This window comes from Nanorana parkeri, unplaced genomic scaffold (assembly GCF_000935625.1).
Source record: "Nanorana parkeri isolate BGI_ZX_2015 unplaced genomic scaffold, ASM93562v1 scaffold672, whole genome shotgun sequence".
Taxonomy (NCBI): Eukaryota; Metazoa; Chordata; class Amphibia; order Anura; family Dicroglossidae; genus Nanorana; species Nanorana parkeri.
Genome location: NW_017306940.1, coordinates 870,896 through 887,940, shown reverse-complemented (window position 1 = coordinate 887,940; position 17,045 = coordinate 870,896). Strand labels below are relative to the sequence as shown.

Genomic DNA, 17,045 nt, shown 5'->3' with positions numbered 1-17,045 from the left:
GAAATCAAACAGTGCAGACGTTCCTATTGAAGTTCGGCGGCGGCTTAGGGATTAGGATGTACAGTATAGTTTAACTCTATCGCGACCAGTGATGTACATAGTACATCATTGGCAGTGGGCCCCTGTAATCAGACTGTTTACATTTGTAAGGCTGCAACTAATGATGATTATCATAATCGATTAGTTGGTCGATTTTATTTTTTCGATTAATCGGATTAAAAAATTATATAAATACCATCCCTAATTTTAAAGCATTGTCTATAGACTTTTTGGGGTACTGAACTTTGTTGCCGTTTCACGGACACACACATTTTTTAACCTGTGCATGTTGGGTATCTATTTACTTGTAACCTCGTCTTTTATATTTTACAACAAACAGGGATATTTTATTGTGTTTTGGGGCACAAACATTAACGCAAGTGCATTTTTCACTAAATTTTTGGGTTTGATAAAGAGTTGTGCCTATATCAGGGCCATGTTTGTTCTGGTTTTAGATACTGCCTTACTGTTATTAGGAGAAACGTTGCTTTTGTTTTGTTTTCACTCTGCCTTGGGTGTATTACTAAGCCGAGATAATAAACTGGGCCGGGTGCAGATTACTTGCTTGCAATAGCTCAAGAACCATCCTTGTAGCGTGTAGTTGTACAGAAGTACAATACCGTATTTGCTGGCGTGTAAGACGACTCGGCGTATAAGACGACCCCCTACTTTTTGTGTTAAAATATAGGTTTTGGGCTATACTCGTCGTAAAAGACGAGTATAGCCCAAAATTCGCTTCTGTTGTAAAGCCGACAGTCGGCTCTACAAGTTTAAACAGAGTCCCGGCGGCAAAAGTCACCGGGAGTCTGTTTAAACAGCCCCGATGCTGGCGACGTGCACTGTACGTCCTCAGTCACGAAGGGGTTAAATGCACCCACTAACATCCATGGCGGTATTCCCGAGTGTGGCTCGGGGTTAATTTTCAGTACCATAAGCGGTAACCCCGAGCCACACTCGGGATTACAGTCTCTTACCTTGTCCATGATCCCCGCTGTGTCCTCCGTCTTCCGCTGAATCAATCACGGCAGGCTTTGTATTAATGAATACAGGCTTTGTATTCATTAATACAAAGCCTTCCGTGATTGGCTCAGCGCGGTATACTGTATGTAGCCGAAGCTACATACAGTATACCATATCCTTCTGTATGTACCCGGCGTATGAGATGACCCCCGATTTTCGGGGGATGTTTTAAGGTCTCAAAACCCGTCTTATACGCCGGCAAATACGGTACTTGTACTGTACCTTTTGTGTAAACTGTTGTTGACCATGCAGCCTCTCTTTGTGGACTCAGAGACATGTGGTTTGTATTGCTTTTATTCATTAGACCTAAATAAAAAGATGTACTAGAAAAAGGCAAAACTAATTATTCAGGTTTAATCCGTCGTCACCACTCCAAAACTTTATTAAGATGTGCAAGAAGAAGACACATCAGTTAGGGCCTGTGTTGATGGACTTTGGGCTTGTATTGGTGTCATCAAGGTTGACCTCAGCTGGAAATGCTTCTGAGATCACTCTGAATTCATTGACAGGTGCAGTTGACCTCCTTCTGACTTGCAGTTGACCTCCTTCTGACCTGCATTTGACCTCCTGACCTGCATTTGACCTCCTTCTGACTTGCAGCTGTTCTCCTTCTGACCTGCATTTGACCTGACTTGCAGTTGTCCTCCTTCTGACTTGCAGTTGTCCTCCTTCTGACTTGCAGTTGTCCTCCTTCTGACTTGCAGTTGTCCTCCTTCTGACTTGCAGTTGTCCTCCTTCTGACTTGCAGTTGTCCTCCTTCTGACTTGCAGTTGTCCTCCTTCTGACCTGCATTTGACATGCTTTAAGCAGGATTTGCATTCCAATAGACTTGTATGATAATAAAAAACCCCATTTGAAGCGAGCAAAAGCCCACCAAACAGACCATAAATTATATTAACAAGGTATTAAGGAAACTGTGATAAAGAAAATTCTGACTTGCAGTTGTCCTCCTTCTGACTTGCAGTTGTCCTCCTTCTGACTTGCAGTTGTCCTCCTTCTGACTTGCAGTTGTCCTCCTTCTGACTTGCAGTTGTCCTCCTTCTGACTTGCAGTTGTCCTCCTTCTGACCTGCATTTGACATGCTTTAAGCAGGATTTGCATTCCAATAGACTTGTATGATAATAAAAAACCCCATTTGAAGCGAGCAAAAGCCCACCAAACAGACCATAAATTATATTAACAAGGTATTAAGGAAACTGTGATAAAGAAAATGTCTCATTTTAATTTCACGTTTGAAGGGAAGACATGCAGTAGGCATCTTGTTGTATAAGATGTCATTTCACATGTTTGCACATCTCTAATGCTGAGGTAACATTGACACTCTCTTTTGGTCTGAAGTTTGAGTTGGTTTGCAGAGGATGATGAGAATGTAGTGCTCAACTCCATCCAAAACTCTTTTTTTTTTTAAAGAGCAGGAAAGGTTCAGATTTCTGTCAGGTCTAAAATGCAGTGTCTTGCTGAAGAGGCTTTTACTGTAAGAATGTAAATGTTGTCTAGGTTCACATAGAGGAGATATGTCTTCTGCATGACACCTGTCACATGGACAGGAAGTGAGTGGGAGTATCCAACACGAAGACACAGGTAGAGTTTAGCTTTAAAAACATCAGCTGATCAAATATTGCGTGATCTTTGAATATCTGTTTTTGTTTTGGTACAGGAATTGAACAAGGATGGCTTTCCTGAGGACATTGATCCTGACAAGGAATCTCCTGAGGGCATGGCTACACCCACACCCCGTGAAGCCCATGTGCTTGTGGGAGTGACAGGCAGTGTGGCAGCGCTGAAGCTGCCTCTTCTAATATCTGGTCTTCTAAAGATACCTGGAGTGAGTGTACACAAGCAGTGTCAGGGGTGGGTAAACTCCAGCCATCCAGCTGCTGCAGAACTACAAGTCCCATGAGGCATTGCAAGACTCTGATAGCCACAGACATGACTCCCAGAGTCAAAAGCATGATGGGATTTGTAGGTTCACCAGCAGGAGTGCCAGAGTTTGCCTACCCCTGTCCTTTGCTATTTTCTATATTTTAGCCCCTAGACCAAAACAAGCAGTTAACCCTTGCAGTGCGGGGGGTTGTGTAACCCAGAAAAGAAGCCATGTTGAAGTGGAAGTTAAGTTACAATGAAAGACTAGTGCGGACAGGCAGGCTTAATATGACAATAGACTGTAAATGTGGCCATACACCTTACAACCATGCGTGCAGATGATTGCAATGGTGAGCGGGCAGTGTGCGCTTGCGCACCTTGGGCCTTGCCGCTTTCGTCTTGCAATCGCGCTACTCGTTATACGAAAATCATACGACCGTACAGTAAATGCGGTCGCACGATGCCCATCAACCTTACGATTATTGTACGATCGCGGGATCACTCGCGATTATCGTCTGGTGTATGGGCACTTTTAGTCTCCACTGTCATAGATCTTCCTATCTGCCTGTCACCACTCTGTTTTTGGTATCTGCACACTGGACCGCGCATATGCAGCCCGGCTCACAGGCTCGGCAGAATTCCTTGCCAAGATAAAACGACTCCTGTGTGCATGCGCAGGACTAACTTTCTCTGGGTACAGACAATCAAACGACTGAAGACTTCAGAACCCTGAAGAAGACTGGGACAAAGATAGAAGCGCTGGTGAGGGAAGAGAGTATGGACATTGCAGCTCTGGAGCTCCCCTCAAATTGTTTCCATTGCCTTTACTTTCAAACACTTTCACCTATATTGTAACATTGTTTATTGTGCATGTGAACTAAGCGCTACATAGAATTTTGTCTTAAAGGAGAACAATGGGGTTAATTGTCACAGGTCGGCTATAACTATGAGGTGAGTGAAAAGCACTCACGTCATAGTTCTCCTTTAAGGGCAGTTGTCAAACTTTTTCTGTAGAAGTCTTTATATTCTTTCTAACTGAATGTCTGATCTGCAGGTACAAGTGCAGGTTGTGACTACGGAGAAAGCAAAACACTTCTATAATGTGAAGGACATATCTGTGCCCATTTACAGTGACGATGATGAGTGGAAGGTGAGATGTGGGGATTTATTTTTGTTCCTATGATATACATTAACATGTATTTTCACTTTTGAGGTCAAATTTAAATAACCCCACTACATGCTTGTTACGTGTTCCCATTGACACAGCATACCTAAAATAATAAAAATACGTCTTACATTTCTAGCTGTTTGTGTGGAGCAGGATTATACATAGGACACTATAGGCAGCTTCTAGTGGTTAGAATAGATGGCCATGAGAAGAAAAAGGAACTGACAGAGAGATTTTTTTCAACATACAATGCCTTGAGGTCTTTAACCCTTTGTTAGGACAGACAGTCATTCTCATCTAGTTTAAATGCTGCTTTAAGGACTTACCTTAAATGATGCCTCTTGATCCAATCATGTTCTTCTTTCTAGTAGTTTTTGAGGAGTCCCTCCAGCGCTGGTGCGGGTCTCTGATCCAACACTGACTGCTGTGTCTTCTGTGTCCCACAGTGTCTGTGCAGGTGCACGCTGCCGGCTGTGTGCATTCACTTACATCGTGTTTTTCCTCTTCTCCCGGCCGAAGATCTCTACTGCGCCTGCCCCATGATGTTTTTACTAAGTTTTTATACTTCTTTTTTTTCCCCTTCATCGCTGCGCTGCTGATATCCACTTGCTCCAGCAGCTGCTGCATGTTATTGCTCAGGGCAGGCAAGTGACAATTGTAGATCATACCTGTGCACAGGGCAGCCATCAGAAATTTTGGGGCCCCTTACACGGCTTTAGGCCGGAATGCATTTATGATTTATGGTTCTAGTTGCATAAAGTGTGACTACTTACATACATATATACATGCATACATACATACATAAAAACTATTTGGGACTACTTTGTTTTACTGCAATACACGGTACTGCATCTTACATGCCTTTATGCGATGTGGCTGCATGAATACTGAATGGTACCCCAGTGCACCTTGCTGATAGACATGCATTGCAGCACAGTCAGAAATGGCACATGCTCATTTTTTTGGTGCGTTAGGCAGCCCATTTAAATGAAAGGGTTGCCAAAACACAGCGCATGTTAATACACTAACACACTGCAATGGTGTGAATGGGCCCTAACACATATCACTGTTCAAGGTTTTTGTTAGAAGTGTCATCACACTTTTCTATTTTTAAAACAAGAATGCTAAAATTTTCTTTTCGCAAACATCAATGTAAAGGTTAACCACATCCCAGAACAAATATTTGATGTGTTACCTGCTATACGCTACCTGTTCTTATTTGCAGTGGTTACATTAATTTTCATTTTCCAGGCTAGGAATATTTTCGGCAAGTACAGTGATCCCGTCAGAAATGCAGTGTTCTTGTCACTTTCTGTGATATAAACTGAAAGTACAAACAACCTTATTTTCCTCCCGTAAACTACTAATCCCCCCCAACCCATTGTGTAAAGGAGATTAATAGTAGAAGAAGACATGTTTGAAGTCCAGGCTAGGGTAGCCTCCTTAGACACAGTGAGTAAGTGTAGCCACCCCAGGACAGAAATGTGCTACCGTATTTGCAGGATCACCAGTTGAAAATAAAGGAAAATGAATGCAGCCCCTAAAGTGTGGTAACCTGCAGTGTATTCATTTTTTTTAAAGTTTTTAGATACGCTTTTATTTCCTGCATAGCAATGACATATTTGCAGCATTTCTTTTTAGTGGTAGCACTTAACCTATATACAACTTGCTGTTTATATTCTGTGCATGCAGATGTGGACGCAGCGCTCTGATCCTGTACTTCACATTGAGTTGCGACGGTGGGCAGATGTCATGCTTATTGCTCCCCTTGATGCCAATACTTTGGGGAAGATTTACAGTGGGGTCTGCGACAATCTCTTGGTAGGACATCCATTTTTAACACCATTATGTCCTGGACTGTGAATTATAAATGCATGAATTCCGCAAATATGTAATCCACAAGGTCAGTGCTAATATATATCTCTATCTGTATATGCCAAACCAAATCTAGGCAAACTGGACACGGGGCTATAGACGAGCCTCATTTTTGCATTTACATACATTCAGAACTCTCCCTAGAAACACTGAACCCCAGAGTTCAGTACAAATTACTTCCTGTTCATTCTTACCTGGGGAGATAGTAAACATACTATCTCCTCAGTTTATGAATGAACAGGAGGAGCACTGTACAGGCAACTTCCTGTACATTTATAACTGGGGATATAGTAATCATACTGTGAAGTGATAGGAAGACTCTGAGTGCTGTAAGTAGGGCTGCATCTAACGATTGCTTTCATAATCCACTAGTTTGCCGATTGTTATTTTCAATTAATCGGATTAAATAAAAAACTTATTAATACTGTCCTTTTATTTAAAATAAAATACACAAATGCAGCGTTACAGACATAAAGTTTACTACAGAATAAAACGTTATGCACGTTTGTTTAAATCGCACTGCACTGGAACGCAGGGCATTGCAGTACCGTGCGTTCCAGTCTCTGCCGATACAGGCAGGGAGAGCAGCGGGGATTAAAAGGGACCCAGACCATTGCAGCCAGCACCAGCGGGGAGGAGCACAGGGATGGCAACTAATCGATGATGAGAATCGTTGGCAACCATTCTTATTATCGATTTATAAGCGATTTAAACAATTAGTTGTTGTGCAGCCCTAGCTATAAGTGCTCGGGCTGCAGAGAAGAGGACTGAGGACTCTGTGTCCTCAGCCTCCTTTTCTTTCTCAAAAGGAAAAAGGTCTTCCTGACAGTAATGTAAAAAAATGAAATTAAAATAATAAAAAACAATTGCTAAAAAATAAATAAATTGGACTATTAAGGGTTCCACTAGTTCGAAACCCATTTAGTAGGTCTGGGCACACGTAAGGGGTTTGGGGTTTGTGATCGGAGGCATGCAGTTACTGTTGTTTTTTCCTCTTATGTTATTTATAGCAAAAATTATTTTAGCTAATTAATTATAGCATTTTTGGTATGTGGTTCTTTCATGGTCTCCCGTTGTTTTATGTCTCTATTATATTTTTAAATATTTTGCATACCTTGGTTTTTTACCATTTCGCAAAAAAGCCCAATCTAAAATGTATTTATTAACTCATTACAGTTTTATCTGTTATATTTAGTAGGGATCTTGTAAATTATGGTTTTAGTTTTTTTTTTTTGAGGGCTGGTAATGGTTTTTAGTGTATTTTTATTGAAAATATTGCAGAGCTGCAAAAAATGGTCTGGTAAGCTGAGGTCAAAAGTGGAGCGCAGGGCCTGGCAGTGAAAGTGTTAGGGGACTACGCTCATTGCTTGCTGTAAAGCTCATTACATTTGGTCCTTAAATGTATTATGTCAGAGTTTAGGTACTTTAAATGAAAGAAGGACATTGTTGGATATTTCACACTGCGCCTTCTGCACTTGTTTACTACATCTGATCATGTATGACAGTACTGTCCTTTTACACCACAAGGGGGCACACTAGGGGAAAAATAAACCTTTTTGAGGGAATAACATTGTTATTCTATTGAAACATTTCTTGTGCATACCTGAAATGCTGCTTCTTCCCCTTCTTCCTCCGGTCACTCATGGTCGGCGAAGGGGAGAGCGGATGGCTGCTGTCTGCCTGTGTTCAGTGCCCTGTGAGCGGGAGACGAGCTAAAGCACGTCTTACCGCTCCATGCGCCTGGCCACGCCCCACCTGAAATAGTTTTAAATCATGTTTCTTTAACCACTTCACGTGGGCTCACATAAATACACGTCACCCGCTTGAAGTGTTTATACCAAGAACACGACTGCTGCTGCAGCCGTGTTCTTGGTACTGTTTTAAACACCCGGCGATTGCTGTTTCTATACAAGCGACCGGCGTCTGTACAGGCACCGAATCCCTTGTACAGTGGGGCGCTGTGTGTGTGTTCCCCTCCGCTGCCGCTGGCTTCCACAAACTCCGGTGTCCCCCCGTGCAGGCTTGGGACCGGCACTGCAGGTCTCCCCTGATGGATCGGAGGCTTCTAGCCGCTGATCTCTTCTCTGGACACTGGGCACATTCTCCAGCTCTTAGGCTCCATTCACACTAAGCGACACTCACCTCGAGCGGATTTCCGCGCGGCAGGATAGCGCGACTGTTCGGGCGAACTTCACAGTTGGGCTGCATTAAAAAATAGCAAAATCGTGCGACATCCGTGGGAAAAAGGGTCATGCACAAGCGACGGGCGACATGGAGCTGTACATTAGAACAGCTCCATTGGACGGCGACTTCTCGTGATATTGTGCGGCAAAAATGCGCGATATAAGGGCGGAAATCGCGTTATTTATTGCTCAGTGTGAATGGGCACTTAGAGCCATGAGAAGAAGCTGGTGAAGCAGTTCTCTGCTTTGTCAGCTTCTTTGGGTCCCTAGGTGACATTAGGGGTCTGAAAGTCCTCTAATGTCTCCATAAAGAGGACCTGTCACATCCTATTTGCTATTACATAGGGGACTTATTATCCCCCTATGTGATAGCAATAAAGTTGAGTGTAAAAAAATAAATAAATTGCAAAGTAACATATAAAAACAAAATGCAAAAAATATTGTTTAAAGTCCCTACGTCAGATGCGCCTACGTGCAAAAACGAAAATCGTGTCACATAAGAGGACCTGTCACATCCTATTTGCTATTACATAGGGGACTTATTATCCCCCTATGTGATAGCAATAAAGTTGAGTGTAAAAAAATAAATAAATTGCAAAGTAACATATAAAAACAAAATGCAAAAAATATTGTTTAAAGTCCCTACGTCAGATGCGCCTACGTGCAAAAACGAAAATCGTGTCACACATGTTTAGAGCTGCAACAGTTAATCGATTTAGTCAATTAAAATCGACGATTGAAAACGTTACCAACGTTTTCGATCGTCGATTCGTCGGCTATCAATTGATTTCCCTGTTCGGGGCTCTACACGCGGCCTGAAGCACACGTCACACGCTGCTCACGTACCGCTGCGCCCGCCGTGCTCACAGGACACCTCCCACCGCACGCTGCTCCCGCCGTGCCCACAGGACGCATAAGCCACGCCCACCGCTGAAGCCTGTTCGCGGCTCCACACTCAAGCCCCGCACGCAGCGCACGCCACGCCCACCGAACGCGCACGCCGCAGCGGTCCAGCTCCCGACGCTCCTCACATCTAGCCGGGCCGATCACATGACGGGTGCCGGGGATGTGAGCGTGACGGGTGTCAGCCGGGGGACGGAGACTATGGCTGGGGACGAGCCGGCATCTATGGAGGGAATGCTCAGACAGTAAGTGCCCCGACCCCCCCCGGAGCCTGGGACCCAACACTGTGCACCCCAACCCACCATCATACCCATCCTCTGCACCCCAACCCACCATCATACCCATCCTCTGCACCCCAACCCACCATCATACCCGTCCTCTGCACCCCAACCCACCATCATACCCGTCCTCTGCACCCCATTCCACCATCATACCCATCCTCTCCATCCCTTCACTCCATTCCATCATTATACCTGTCCTCTCCATCCCTGCACTCCATTCCACCATCATACCCGTCCTCTCCATCCCTGCACTCCATTCCACCATCATACCCGTCCTCTCCATCCCTGCACCCCATTCCACCATCATACCCGTCCTCTCCATCCCTGCACCCCATTCCACCATCATACCCGTCCTCTGCACCCCATTCCACCATCATACCCGTCCTCTGCACCCCATTCCACCATCATACCCGTCCTCCCTATTCCTGCATCATATCCGTTCTCTCCAATAACACCAGCTATAGAGGAATACATCAGATCCCAGCAATAATACATTATAGTATAATGTACTATTGCTGCATTCCTCTATAGCTGCTGGTATTCTGCACTGTGCCGCTTTATAATGTACTATATTGCACACCACACTTTTTTTTTTTACTTCCACCGCTCCAAGCTTGCTCCCGTGATGGACTACAATCTCAATACAAACTAGTAGTCCATCACTGGAGACTTTTTTTTTTTAATCCGATTAATCGAACTTAATAATCGGCTAACTAATCGATTATGAAAATAATCGTTAGCTGCAGCTCTACACATGTTACATATCGCCAGGAACGTTGGAGTGAAAGCAATAGTTCTAGGGCCATCAAAAACTGTTACGCATGCAATTTTAAGGCTTGACATTTTTATTATTATTATACAGGATTTATATAGCGCCAACAGTTTGCGCAATGCTTTACAATATAGGGAAGAGATTACAATCACAATACAAATCAAGACAAGATGGTAAGGAGGGCCCCCAATCTAAAATGTTTGGTATCTATTTACCTGACGTGACCCCGCATTTTATATTTTACCAAAAAATTATATTTTGTTTCTGTGCACTAAATTTCATGTTAGTGTATTTTATCCTAAAAATACTGGTTTGATAAACATTTGCGCAAATACCGTGGAAGCAAAAATAAAAATCCAACTAGCATCTTTTTATTCTACAGGGCCTCTGCTTTCAGAAAATATATAATTGTTTGGGGGTCTGAAGCTGTTTTTAAGCCACAAATTCAGATTTTATCGTGTGTGTGCAAATGTAACAAATGTCTCCAGTCAGCAAGTGGTTAAAAGAAGAAAACTTACACTGGACAGCTATTACAATGTCACCGTATGACATTTTTAGAATATAAATAACTTAGTCTGAAAAACAGTGTTATATAAAGTGCTGGCATACATGTGACAGTGCTTTCCCAGAAATGATCTAAATATAAAGGTAAACCAGTTAGGCATGTAGCGCTATTGTGTGGGAACCAGGAGTTCCCTGGTATTTACCCGACGTAACTAAAGACATGTAGCAGAATACATTTTGGCCTAAGGTCTTGTTCACATCAAATGCGGTGCGTTTCAGGGCTGTAGCTGCTGGAATGCACCACAATCCCTCACAAAACTTCCCCCTGCGTTCTGGGGCAGAGGGGACGTGGCGGTGCATTGAATTCAATGGCACTGCTTCCACGCTTCAGCGGTTACCAGCATTGAAAAGCCGCAAATAACTGGCCACGTACAGTGTACGTGGCCAGTCATTTGGGCACTTCGTGGCGGGATGTACAGTGTACGTCTCCCGTCACGAACGGTTTAAATACCACCAAAAGAAAACGTCATCTGTCCTCAAAAAATGATATAAAAATCATTTTAGTACTGTGTTCCATGACAAAATAAATGTCAGTCAAAGTACTTCAGTGCTGAGTACTGAAAAATGACCTTGACAGGAAGGGGCTTTTCAAGTGGTTAATATAGAAGTGATCTGTTTTATATAGCGTACCTGTCACCTGCAATTTGTTATCACGCATGGAGTTTGTAAGCCCTTTTTGATATAGTAATAAATTGTAATGAAATAAAGTGTTGACAATTTTAAAAGCCCCCCCATCTAGATGCACATGTTTATTTGAAAACAAACATACATAGGGTGCACATGCAATAAGTATGCAACACAAACTGGGTATCCCGGCACAGGGCAGAGTGAGAGAAATCATTCTGGGGCCATCATTTACTCAAGTGATGAGTAAATGTTTTTAAAGTGTCTCCTATTGACAATCATGGGTATTGTAGGGTTATGCTTTTTCCTGGGTGCATATTTAGTATCTATTTACTTGACACAGTCTTATATATTATATTTCACAAAGTGTGGAGATTATATTGTCTGTGTACACTTTTTTTAGTGAGCTTTTTATTCAAAATATTGCATACATTTGTGCAAATGTGCAACAAAAATTGCATCTACCATTACTTTATTCTACAGACGCCCTGCCTTCAGAAAATATATATTTGACTTTTTTTTTTTTATCCGATTAATCGAACTTAATAATCGGCTAACTAATCGATTATGAAAATAATTGTTAGCTGCAGCTCTATTATCTTGGTTTTTAAATACATTTTTATGTCAAAATTCCCATTTTAGTGTGTGTCTGAAAATAAAAAAAAAATGGCCTGGGAGTAAAAGGGTTCAACACCCGGAGCTTTTTTTTTTTTCTTTTTTTTTTTAAAGAAGAAACATCAAATGAGAGAGAGAATAAACTTCTTTGACATTTGCCTCCAGCATAAAAAGACAATGTTCAGATGTCAGTTGGAATGCCAGTCTGTATCTTGTTTGAGATGGTTCTTTTATATTCGTGAGCAGATCGTATCCAATTAACAAACATCTTGGATAACATAAATCAAAAGTCTTATCAAAGAAGCAATGTTTATAGTCTGTACAAATAAGTTAAAAAGACCTTGATAGAGCTTGTTAGCACTTCAAAATATAACCGGGTATAACTCATTAATGTTGACATCTGCAGTCAGTACCAGACATGTTGGTGTTTTGGCCCACTTATTACACGGGACTCCAGAGACGGTGTCTTGTATAACTGATAAGGAAGGGAGAGCTAGGTATCTTACTCTCAAATTGTCAGTGTTAAATAGTTAACTTTCCTTTCTGATGTTACACTATAGGCGCATAGAGTTTTATAGTTCATGTCTGAGGACAAGAGGTAGCACAAAAGAGAAGAAGGCAGGGATGTTAGTGACGCTGGTAACCTCTTATTTCTCTAATTTATAATACTACAATGGAATCTAAATCACATGAAGAGCTTAGATTAAACCTTAATGCAACAATATATATTATTTTTAGAACCCAGGGTGATTCGGCTGTCCCTTAATTGAGGAGGAGAGAGAGCTGAGGGGGGCATTCCAGCAGTGCAACCTTTCACATTAGCTGCTTATGGACACTTTTCACCGCAGCCTCTGATAGCGCTGCAGAGTGTAATATTTGGTGGCTGGGGGGAGGCGTCCAGTGACGTCACGGACACAGAAAATAAGTTGTCTTTTTTTTTAATTAACCCTTGCAGTCGGGTTACCCTCACACTGCAAGGGTTAAGTGCTTTTTTGTGTCTAGATAAAAAAAAAAACTGTTATACTCACCCAAAGCTTCGAGTTGGCTTCTTCTTCCAACGTCTCTCCTCCTCTTCCTCTGCAGCAGTCTAAGGTTCTTTGAGGGCAAGTTCACGCCATTTTCCAGACCAGATCTGGTCCGGAAAATGGCGTGAACCTGCCCACAGTTCTAGTGCATTCCAGACCAGACAAAATGAGGCATGCAGTATTTTTCTGTGCTGCTGTGAACAGAAGCCAGAAATAGCATAGGGATTACATTAGGATGCATTTTGGGTCTGGAAACAATCTGGTCTGGTCTGGAGATGATCTGAATGTGGTGTGAATGGGCCCTAAAGTAGTATTAAACTCTCAATAATGAATCCATGTTCAAACAAATATACATTGCAAAGCATTGCTTTACATTTTTGCCCAAACACTTACAATCATGTTTCAACTGTTCATCTACAAGCTTGGAGGAGAGCGGAGATGGGGCCAGGGGGAGGAAAGTAGCTTAATTTGCTGTATCTGTGTGTTTGTGGCGACACACAGCTTACTAGCACACACAAGGGTGACTGCACAGCACTCTGCTTGATAAAGGAGTCTCTGTAAAACAGGAAGTCAGGTCCAGTGCTCAGAAAACCAGGTGATTATGGAGGAAACTAAAACTTTTAAACATCAAGAAGCAGCATTCATTGTAAGTGATTTCATCAGAATTTGAAATAGCTTATAATCCTTTTGTCTTTAATATCACTTTAAATCATTAATATCTATACACAGTGTATAGATATGAGAACGCCGAGGAAGATTCCAATGCTGCAGGGAGGGCGAGACAGACTGGAGGGAGTGCTGTTGCAGCTGGGGGCTTCAAGCTTTGGGTGAGTTTATCTTTGTTATTTTAGCACCTAGAGCAATGAACCCTTACAGTGCCGGGGTAGCCCCACTGCGAGGGTTAGTGAAAAAAAATAAATCCTGGAGTTCTATCTCTCCTGAAAATAAAGGATATTATGTTGAAGTTTAAACCTGTAGCAAATGGGAATTTTGTATGTTTAATTAGAATGAAAGTGAACCTGGGCTGGGGGTGGCGAGATGACACAATGTTCCTTAAAATCTATGTAATCCCTAAAAATAATGAACTCCCTTTATTTGCTCTCTTGTGTCTGTTAGATACACCATTGTAAAACACATTGTTATATCTGTTCAAAAAGTTCAAACAATACCTGATGATCCTGCCAGAAATCCAGTGAGCTGAAAACCTGTTTTCTCTGCTTGTGCTACACTGTTATCATGTAGCATTGTTCCCAGCTCTTGAGAAAAGTAAATGAGGGTGTTCTAAAAATCCTAAAACTCTTCCCAGCCCTAGGGTGACAACATTGTTCCTAAATAGATACAGTACAGTGAGTTGTCATCCTGGCCATTTTGTTTAACCTGCAGACTAAATGAAACAAAGATAATCGATTCCTCTATCCAGGCTAAACAGCATAGATGGAGGAATCTCCCTCTGTGTTTCCCACAGCTGTCAGAATACCTAGTTGGCTGTCGTCACTATTCATCTGAAAATTTTGCATCCAGCTCCTTCAATTTTCTAAAAGCCATAAGAAAGAGTGCAGAATGTGACGGTATTGAGGTTTGAGCATACCAATAATTATAATTAAATTCTCTCTTCCCTCATCTTGGAAAAAATGCAGCTTTCAGTTCTGTTCAAATGACCTCAGGCTGCCCATCATTTTATTTAGGCCTCCTCAATTTCCCGTACCAGACATCTGTGAATCTGGTGCCTTTGATCAAACAGGAATGTTTATCTAGCGCTTTCCCTAGGCCTGGGGTGGATTAGCATTAATGATCTTTTACCATAGGTGTTGTAAATCACTAATTCCATGGTAATTGTCTAGCACAGCTCAGCTAATTCTCTACAGATCGCCTGGTGGATAAGGAAGGAATGTGTGGTATCCCACTGAGTCATAAACTCGAAATTGGAGAATGATATTGTAAAATTAATTGCATCAATAGCTGCGTTTCGTCAAGAGAGATCCACACATAATAATTAGGGATGCACCGATACCAAGTACAGTACTCGGTACAAGTACAGATACTTTTCCAGCTCCAAGACTAGGCTAGAGAAAATTTCAAAAGTTAGGAGGCAGCTGTCATGTGTAAGGAGCACACGGAGCTCCTGGGATTTGTACATCTCTGTTTTAATGTACGATTTAGGTTTTTATAAATATAAATAAAGGGATGCACAGATACCAGTTTTGTGGGTACAAGTACTGATACTTGTCCAAGTACGAGTACTGATACATTTTTGTTTATTGTAATGTGACAGTTTTTCGAAAACAATACAGACTAATGATTTCAGGACAGTGGTGGAGCGCCAGAGCCAGGTCCAAGCTGCAACCACTGCAACCCTGGTAGTTCTCGTGAAAATGCCAAGTATCGGCACTGGTACTCGAAAAGTATCCCTAAATTAATAATCATGGGTGGGTTACAATGGGCAGAGGCCTGACAATCCACATTAACCCTCCAAGGCCAGCCATAATTCACATATACATCAAGTTTGGTCCCCATGTAAAGCTAATTTCATGACGCAGAATAATTTAGGGGTTATAGGACAGTAATATTTAAGAATATTAACCATTAATGACTGAAGCACTTTTTAAATTTTTTGCTGTGTGATATTTCCACGGCAGTAATATACTAATATACTTTCCTATTAGTTGCACCCACCGATATTATATATTGCTTTTTAGAGGACAGATAGGGCTATATAATTGTATCACATATGTGTGCCTAACGCCTCAGTTAGTATGAATAACATATTTTAAAAAATGTAAAGAAAATCGTTTTTTTCCCAGTTTTGATTAATATTATTTTTTTTAAAAAGTAGCACAGCTAAAAAAAGATGCATTGAAATAAATTCGTTTATTTGTTCTTTATTTGGAAACACCTCACATCTCCTAGGATTTCAGAGATTTTTCTGTACTTTTCAGCCTAAAACTAAAAGATGACATTTTATTTTTTTTCTCTAAAATCTAATAATGGTTAGGTTAGGTGGTTTACAATTCACTATCGCACTTTAGGGACAGCGACATACTTTGAACAACGCCGTCATGAGGAGGGTTAAATTAAAAAAATTAACCCCTTAGGGTGAAAAACAAATCTGCAGCTCAGCTGCAGATTATCACTGTAAGGTTTTTTTAAAAAATAATCATTACAGCAGATGACTGCTTGATAATTTTTTTTTTTGGGTTATTATTAGGCTGCTCCTAACTTAGGACCAGCTAATAGTAACCTTAGTGACTGATCCTGACGCCCTGACAGGATTTGATCTCACTAAAGGCTTCTGATTTGTTCTCAGACAATCAGAAGTCTGATCCATTTCAGCAAAGAAATACATTGTAATATATTTCTGTGCTGAAGAATGTTACAGAACAACCTGTACACGTCAGGGAAGTCCCGATGTCAACAGAGCTGTCAACACTGAAATAGCAGAGCAGTGTGCACACCGTTCGGCTTATCTGCTGTCAAATACCTGATTGCTACAGCGTTTTGGTATTTGTAACAGCTTCATTCTTTAATTGATGAAAGAAAGGAAGAAGGAAGCTTTTACAAAAGCTTAACTATTTCAATAATGGATGCCCCAATACTGAGGCATCCATTAATGAATGGCAACTGCTGATCCTCAGTGGTTACTGGCATTTCAAAACTCTGAATAGCTGCGCACCTACACTGTACATGAGCATTGATTTGGGCACGATGGAGGCATACAGTGTACGTCTCAAGTCGTGAAGGGGTTAAGATATATGGTTAGTTATAAATTTGACAGTTTGGGAGGAGCAGAGAAGGACATTGTAAAGGTTTACTGCAGCCCTCCTGCTCACCTTCCCCAGCCCTGCCTGACGGGCAGGCTCCGTAACATCCCCTAGAGCAGTGTTCCCCAACCCCCGGTCCGCGGACCGGTAGCGGTCCGCGGATCAAATGGTACCGGGCCGCACAGTCTCAGTGCGGTCCTGCAATAATGGGGCAGTGCAGTGCCGGGCCCCGCACTGCCGACGGGCTTCACAGTGAGGGGGCGGGTCCTGTGACTCACCTCCCCTCCCGGCCGCGTCCATAGTAATAGGAGGCGGGAGGGGAGGTGAGTCACAGGAGGCGTGTGTGTGTCACACG

At 42.1% G+C, this 17,045-nt stretch overlaps 1 protein-coding gene across 3 annotated transcripts in view; it reads left to right on the top strand.

Annotated features, from left to right (window-relative positions):
* The first annotated feature begins 2,721 nt into the window (after positions 1 to 2,721).
* Positions 2,722 to 17,045, top strand: part of PPCDC (phosphopantothenoylcysteine decarboxylase) — a 19,363-nt gene continuing 5,039 nt past the window's right edge. Inside the window, exons 1-3 of one of the 3 annotated variants that reach the window (XM_018563537.1) lie at positions 2,722 to 2,884; positions 3,977 to 4,072; positions 5,783 to 5,911. In XM_018563537.1, coding sequence (XP_018419039.1) covers positions 2,777 to 2,884; positions 3,977 to 4,072; positions 5,783 to 5,911 — 333 coding nt within the window. In that variant the 5' untranslated portion in view covers positions 2,722 to 2,776. The remainder of the gene's footprint in view (positions 2,885 to 3,976; positions 4,073 to 5,782; positions 5,912 to 17,045) is intronic. The other 2 variants (XM_018563539.1, XM_018563540.1) reach the window with 2 other exon arrangements.